The sequence below is a fragment of the Marmota marmota genome, unplaced genomic scaffold, assembly GCF_001458135.2.
Source record: "Marmota marmota marmota unplaced genomic scaffold, marMar, whole genome shotgun sequence".
In the NCBI taxonomy this organism is placed as follows: Eukaryota; Metazoa; Chordata; class Mammalia; order Rodentia; family Sciuridae; genus Marmota; species Marmota marmota.
In genome coordinates this window covers 15013261-15021527 of record NW_026000242.1, presented here as the reverse complement: position 1 = coordinate 15021527, position 8267 = coordinate 15013261, and the positions used below count along the sequence as shown (strand labels likewise).

Genomic DNA, 8267 nt, shown 5'->3' with positions numbered 1-8267 from the left:
TTTTAAAACCCCCCCCCCCCCATTTTTTTTAAAGAAAAAAAAGATGAAAAACTTTTTTGAGTCATATTTCTGCATTAAAGTACAACAAATAAGTTATTTGGTACTAGTTTTTTAGTTATGAAACATAATTAAGGAATAAGCTATTTTCAGTTTTACTAGAAAAAGCAAATAATTATGAAGACAAAAGTATCCACTAGACTCTGAAATTCTACTTTTTCCCTGTAAACTTGACTCCACCATTTATATTCCTAACCCTAATGTTAAACTAATTCTTTATTCTTTAGGTCTCAGCTTTGATATAATTTCTTCAGGACAGTTTGCTTGACACCTAGACTACTTAGCTAGAGCTCTGTCATGTCCTTACAGCTTCCTGTATGTATATTGTAACACTCATAGCCTTTGATTTTAATGTCTGTGGCAATAGGCCACGAGCTTTTATCAGCCAAAACCATGTCTATTTTCCCACTATGTTAGCATTTGGCACATAGAGTACTTTTAATAAAAAGAATTTAAAGCTACTGAATTATCTAAGAAACTTAATATTTTATGTGTTTTATTTCATATTCTTTGTGCATACAAGGGTATTTATTTTTTTCTTACTGAAGTTTTACCTTATGTAGAGTAGTTGAGTTTTAAAGTCAACATATAAGGTAAAAATTGCCCTCAGTCTTCAAAATAAAGTATACTACCATTTTTCAGTAAGTTGTTATGGCCAGTTTTCCCCTTCAGCATTCAGTAATAAAATTCTGCAAGCATATAATTGTTCTGAATCTCTGCAGAGACATCCAAGGTCTCTAAAGTCAGGTTCTAATGTATCTTAGTACTCTTCTCTGTTATCCATTTTGTATTACAGCTTTGCATTACTCCTTTAAAAATAAACAAATAAACAAATAAAAAAAACCCCTGAATTAGCCTTGCATTTTTTGGTTTCTATTCATTTGATCATGTTAAAAAGTATGTAGCTTTTCCCTTTTTATTCATATTCAAGACTTACCTAAAATTCCATCAGCTATGGCACAGACACAGACACAAACACACACATACACACACAGTTTTTTTTTTTTTTTTTTTAATATAAACCCTTCTCCCCAGCCCTGTGGCTTGCCCTGACTAGTCTCTCTCTCTTAATTTTTTTTAGTTGTAGATGGACACAATACCTTTATTGTATTTATTTTTATGTGGTACTGAGGATCGAACCCAGTGCTTCACACATGCTAGGCGAGCACTCTACTACTGAGATACAATTCCAGCCCCTGAGTAGGCTCTTTACTTGTGAGTTGATGACATTTATTGCCTGTGGCTGTCCTTTGGCACTGACTTATTCACCATTCTGTAACTGTCATCTTGAATCTCTTGCTTCTGTGATGTTTATCTTAGTCAACTTTAGTGTTAGATCCCTGAAGATCAGTTTTCATTTTTGGTTTTTTTTTTTGTGTTCTTTGGTTTATGCTTGAATCATAGTTTATCAATAGTTTATTTGATTTGATATAAAATGTACTCATGTTTTGTAGCATAAATCTTAGAGTGCTTTGAGATTTTTTTGTTTGGTTTATTTAAAAAATTTCCCAAATACCCAATCTTAATCTGTTTGACTTTTTATATGTAACAGTTGATCTTACAGTATTATTAGTAAGATCTGTATACAAATAGTACCAAAAGCTTAAATAACCAGAGGATGCTTTATGACCTATGTCAATACAAATTTCTGAAGGTGCAGAATGAAATAAGGTTATCTGTTTTGGTGAGGGAAGAGAAGATGCAAGAATTGGAGGCATGTGTTTTACCTGAGTGTTTTTCTTCATACTGATGCCTCTGAACAATTTTATTCCAGAGGCATTAATAAAATTTCCAGGAAGATGAATTTATTTAATTAATATATTAGGGTGCTCTGTTTATTAAATGACTAATTTTATTTACATTTTCTTAGTTGCTTGTGTGAAAAATTATCTTCTTGCTGTGTGGATAGGAAGCTATTTAAGAAACTATCTTGAATTGATTTCTTTCTTAGAAGCTAGCACTTCTATTAAGGCACAGCCTTAAAGTAACTAGAAATTATAATAAGTGATGTAATTTGATATAAGGTGGTCAGATCCCTAGTTTTCTGTTATCACAGAAGATGAAAAATTTGGATTCTTAATATTTACAATTAGATGAACTTGACTCTGTGTTAATTACTTACACTGTTAAAATGTAAAATATAGATTGCATTGATGTATTAATTTTTGTTGTTTGTGTAGGTACAAAGAGGATGGTGAAGCCTTATTAATTTTGCTTCCCTCAGAAGAAAAAGGGATGGTGCAGCAACTTCTCCAGAAAAAAGTACCTGTAAAGGAAATCAAGTAAGAGCTACTGGTTTATGTTATTAGAAAAGTAAAGGCATGAAATTATTATGTTTGCTTATCTCCATTTATTTCCCTTTTCATCCTAACCCATTCAGTTGTCTGGTTTGAAATTTTAAAGTAAAAACTAATTTTTTTTTAGAAGTTTTAGGTTTTCAGTAAAACTAAGGAGAAAGTGCAGAGAGTTTGTATATAACCCTTACCCCACATATACATAACCTCCCCCAGTTATCAACACATCCCAACAGAGTGATGAATTTGTAACAGTTTAACAACCTACACTGACATTATTATAATCTGAAGTCCATAGTGGGATTTTCTCTTTGTGTTGTGTATTTTATAGGTTTGAACAAATGTGGGAGGACTTGTATTCACTGTTATAGTATCATATATAGTATTTTTACTGTCTTGAAACTACTCCATGATTGTCTATTTATCCCACTTTCTCCACTCTGGGAAACACCAGTCTTTTACTGTTTACATTGTTTTGCTTTTCCCAGAATGTTATATTGTTCAAATCATAAAGTATGTAGCTTTTCCAGGTTAATATCTTTTACTTTTTAATATAAAATATATGTAAGTTCCTTTTTTCATGGCTTAAAGGCTCATTTCTTTTTAGTGCTGAAAAATATTCCATTGTCTGGATGTTCCAGTTTATTCATTCATTACCATAGGACATTTTGATTGTTTCTTATTTTGGTAGTTATGAAGAAATATCCACAAGCAGGTTTTTGTGCTGATATAAAACTTTAGCTTCTTTGAGTAACTATCAAGGCACATAATAGCTGGATTGTTGGGAAAGAATGTTTGATTTTTTTTCTTAGATAAGAAAACTGTACCATTTTTCATTCTCACCAGCAATGAATGAGAATATTCTTATTACTCCAATCCTTGTCACCATTTGGGATTGTGAATGTTTTCGATTTTGGTCATTTCAATAGGTGTGTAGTGGTATTTCATTGCTTTAGTTTGTATTTCCTCGATGATGAAGGATGTGTAGTATTTTTCCTATGTTTATTTGTCATCTGTTTTGGGGAGATGTGCATTAAGGTTGTTGGCCCATTTTAAAATTGGATTGTTTGTGTTAAATTTTATGACTTCTTTGTGCATGTCTTTTTATATCAGATGTCTTTTGAATATACTTTTTCCCATTCTGTGACTATCTCCACATAATTTCGACAAGGTCTTTTACAAAACAGATATTTCTAATTTAAATGAAGTCCATCTCATCAGTTCTTTCATGGATCAGGCCTTGGGTGTTACCTCTAAAGCCATTGCCATACCTAGAGTCATATAGATTGCCCCCCCATATTTTCTTTTAGGAATTTTGTACTTTGGTGTTTTACATTGACATTTATGATCCATGTTGAGTTAATTTTTATAAGAGATGTAAAGTCTGTGTCTAGATGCATATTTTTGCAGGTAGGTTTCCAGTTTCAATACCATTTGTTGGAAAGAGTAACTTTATTTCATTGTGTTGATTATTGTGGTTTCATACTAAGACTTGAGAGGTTGGGTAATATCAGTCCCCCTATTTGTTCTATTTCCTATTGTGTTCAGTTTTCTGGGTCTTTACCTTTTCCATATAAAGTTTAAAATTTATTGATATCCACTAAATAATTTCCTGGAATTTTGATTTGGATTATATTGAATCTATAGATCAAATGGAGAATGAACTGACATATTGACAACATTAAATCTCTCTGAACATGGATTATCTTTCCATTGATTTAGTTACTCTTTGACCTCTTTCATCAGAGTTTTGTAGTTTTCTTAATATAGATTTTATACATATTTTGTCAAATTCATATTATTATTATTATTATTTGGTCCCAGTGTAAATGGCACTGTGTTAATCTTAGTTTCCACTTAGTCATTGCTGGTAAATGATGGACTTGTATGTATTAACTTTGAATTTTGAAACCTTGCTATCATTGTTACAAGTTCCTGGAGTGTTTTTGTCTATTTTTTTTGTGTGTGATTTTTCATATAGATATGTTATCCATGAACAAGGATAGTTTTATATTTTCTTTCACAATCAGTATGGCTTTTTTCTTTTTCTTGTCTTAGTGCATTAATTAGGACTGCCAGTAATATGTAGAAAAGCAGTGGTGAAAGGAGGCATCCCTTCGTTGCTCTTGATCTTAGTTGCAAAACTTGATTTCTCATTGTTAAGGATTGTGACAATATCCTTTTTGTGTGGATATAAAATTTGTAAATTAGATTTCATCAGATTTTTTTTTACATCTATTGATATGCTCATGTGACTTGTGCTAAGCCTGTCAATGTGGTAGATTATTTTAATTGATGTTTTGAATTCAATAATAAAAAAATATTCCTTTTTATCCATATTCCTTTTTATCCTTTTAATATGAATGATGATCCCTATTTCATTTCTGATATTTTGTATCCTCTTTTGGCCAGAGATTTACTGTGGTGTAATTTTCTTCTTCTTTAAAAAAAAATACTTTTCAAAGAAACACCTTTTTGATTTCATTTTTGAACCTATTTTTCTCAGTTACATTAATTTCTACTTATTTGTTTATTTTTTTTAGATATTTTGGATTTAATTTGTTCCTCTTTTTCTAGTTTCCTAAATTGGGAAACAGATTGATTTTTAGTTATTTGCACTCAGTACTGTGAACTTCCTTTTCTAAGTACTACTTTGGTTGCTTTCCACAAAATTTCCTAAGTTTTACTTTGATTTTGATTTAATTCAAAATACTTAAGTTTTCCTTGAAATTTGTACTTTGACCTGCTAGAAGTATTTTTAATGGTCACATGTCTTGGAATTTTTGCGTTATTAGCTGCTAGTGTAATTTCTAGTTTAATTTTTTTGTGTCAGAGAGTAAACAATGTATGATTTCTAGTCTTTTAAAAATTTTATGGTATTACAGCCATGAATGTGTTCGGTGTTGGCGAACTTTCCATGTGATCTTGAAGATGTATATTCTGCTGTTAGATAAAGTAGTGTACAGATATTCATTATGTCTACATGATTGATGGTATTGTTGAGTTTAACTGTGTCTTTGCTGACTTTGCCTGCTGAATCCATCCATTTCAGATATAGGGGTGTAGAAGTCTTCAGCTAAAATGATGGATTCATCTTTCTCCTTGCAGTTTTATCAGTTTTGCCTTATGTAGTTTGCTGTGTTGTTAGATGCATGCATGATCAGGATTACTATGTATTCTCAGAATTGAACCCTTTACCATGTTATCCCCTTTATCCTATGTTGAATTAAATTTTTTTGTTCTTCTTAGTTATATATGACAGTTGAATGTAGTTTGACATATCACATATAAATGGAGTATAACTTCCTATTTTTGTGGTTGTACATGTTGTACATGTTACACTGGTCATGTATTCACGTATGAACATAGGAAAGGTATGTCTGATTCATTCTACTGTCTTTCCCATTCCCATACCTCCTCTCTTCCTCCCACTCTACTCTGTTCAACCTGTTCAACCTGGTGAAGCCCCTTTCCCCCCCACTTGTGAGTCAGCATCCGCATATCAGAAAGAATAGTCAGCCTTTGATTTTTTTGGAAATGGCCTTTTTCACTTAGCATGGCCTATTTGAAATGGCCTATTTCACTCCATCTATTTACTGGCAAATGCCATAATTTCATTCTTCTTTATGGCTAATATTCCATCGTGTATATATACCACATTTTCTTTATCCATTCATCTCTTGAAGGGCACCTAGGCTGGTACCATAGCTTAGCTATTGTGAATTGAGCTACTATAAACATTGATTTGGTTGTATCACTATTGTATACTTATTTTAAGTCTTCAGGGTATATGCTGAGGAGTGGATAACTGGGTCAAATGGTAGTTTCATTCCAAGTTTCCCGAGGAATCTCCACACTGCTTTCTAGAGTGGTTGCACCAATTTGCAGTCCCACCTGTGTACTTTTTCTCCACATCCTCAGCAACATTTATTGTTGCTTGTATTCTTGATAATTGCCATTCTAACTGGGGTCAGATGAAATCTCAGTGTAGTTTTAATTTGCATTTGTCTGATTGCTAGAGATGTTCATATATTTTCTCACTGATCATATTTCATTTTCTATGACATGTCTGTTCAGTTCCTTTGCCCATTTATTGATTAGTTATTTGGTTTTTTGGTGTTGGGTTTTTTGAGTTCTTTATATATCCTGGAGAAAATTCTCTACTGAAGTGCAAGTGGCAAAGATTTTCTCCCATTCTGTAGGCTCTCAACATTCCTGACTGTTTCTTTTGCTGTGAAGAAGCTTTTAAGTGTGATACCATCCCTTTTATTGAGTCTTGATTTTACTTTTTATGCATTAAGAGTCTTGTTGAGGAATTTGGTTCCTAAGTCAACATGTTGGAGACTTGGGTCTACTTTTTCTTCTAGTAGGCATAGAATCTCTGTTCAAATGCTATAGTCCTTGATCTATTTGAGTTTTGTGCAGTATGAGAGATAGGGGTCTATTTTCATATGTTCAATATGGATTTCCAGTTTTCCCAGCAGCATTTGTTGAAGAGGCTATCTTTACTCCAATGTGTGTTTATGATGCCTTTGTCTAGCATGAGATAAGTGTGTTTATGTGGGTTTGTTTGTGTCTTCTATTCTGTACCATTGGTCTTCATGTCTGTTTTGGTGCCAATGTCTGTTTTAGTTACTATAGCTCTGTAGTATAATTTAAAGTCTGGTATTGTGATGCCTCTTGTTTCCCTTTTCTTGCTGAGGACTGCTTTAGTTATTCTGAGTCTCTTATTTTTCCACATAATTTTCATGACTGCTTTTTTTGTTTCTAAGAAAAATGTCATTGGAATTTTAACATGAATGGCATTAAACCTACATCATATTTTTAGTACTATGGCCATTTTGGCAATATTAATTCTGCCTGTATAAGATCGTGGAAGATCTTTCCATCTTCTAAGGCCTTCCTCAATTTTGTTCTTTAGAGTTCTGTAGTTTTCATAGTAGAATCTTTCACTTCTTTTGTTAGATTGATTTCCAAGCATTTTATTATTTTAGAGGCTATTTTGAATGCTATAGTTGTTCAAATTTCTCTTTCAGTTGATTCATCACTGATATATAGGAACACAATTGATTTATGGGTGTTGATTTTATATCTTATTACTTTGCTGAATTCTTTTATGAGTTCTAGAATTTTTCCAGTGGAGTTTTTTGGGTATTCTTAATATAGAATCATGTCATTGGCAAATAGGGATAGTTTGAGTTCTTCTTTTCCTGTTTATATCCCTTTAATGTCTTTCTTCTGTCTAATTGCTCTGGCTAGAGTTTCGAGGACGATGTTGAATAGAGTGGTTTAAGAGGGCATCCCTGTCTTGTTCTAGATATTAGAGGGAATGTTTTCAAGTTTTCTCTGTTTAGAATGATGTTGGCCTTGAGTTTAGCATATATTGGTTTTACAATGTTGAGGTATGTTCTTACTAGCCCTAGTTTTTCTAGTGTTTTAAGCATGAATGGATGCTGTGTTTTGTCAATTGCTTTTTGTGCATCTATTGAGATAACTATGTGATTCTTTAAGTCTATTGATGTGATGAATTATGTTAATTGATTTCTGTTATGTTGAACCAACCTTCTATCCTTGGGATGAATCCCACTTGATTGTGATGCACTGTCTTTTTAATATGTTTTTGTATGCTATTTGCCAATATTTTATTAAGAATTTTTGCATCTATGTTCATCAGAGATATTGGTCTGAATTTTTCTTTGTCTTTGTCTGGTGTTGGTAACAGGATGATACTAGCTTCATAGAATGAGTCTGGAAGGGTTCTCTCCTTTCTGTTTCATAGAGTAACTTGAGGAGCATTGGTGTTAGTTCTTCTTTGAATATCTGGTAGCATTTGGATGAGAATCCATCTTGCTCCAGGCTTTTCTTTGTTGGTAGGTGTCTTCAATTTCTTTCTTTCCTTTTTTTTTTGGTGATGCT

The 8267-nt window shown here is 32.5% G+C and overlaps 1 protein-coding gene across 3 annotated transcripts in view; it reads left to right on the top strand.

Annotated features, from left to right (window-relative positions):
- The window catches only part of Ddx10 (DEAD-box helicase 10), a 332924-nt gene that overhangs the window by 51353 nt on the left and 273304 nt on the right, over positions 1–8267 (top strand). For all 3 annotated transcript variants that reach the window (XM_048795730.1, XM_048795729.1, XM_048795731.1), the window contains exon 10: positions 2238–2339. In XM_048795730.1, coding sequence (XP_048651687.1) covers positions 2238–2339 — 102 coding nt within the window. The remainder of the gene's footprint in view (positions 1–2237; positions 2340–8267) is intronic.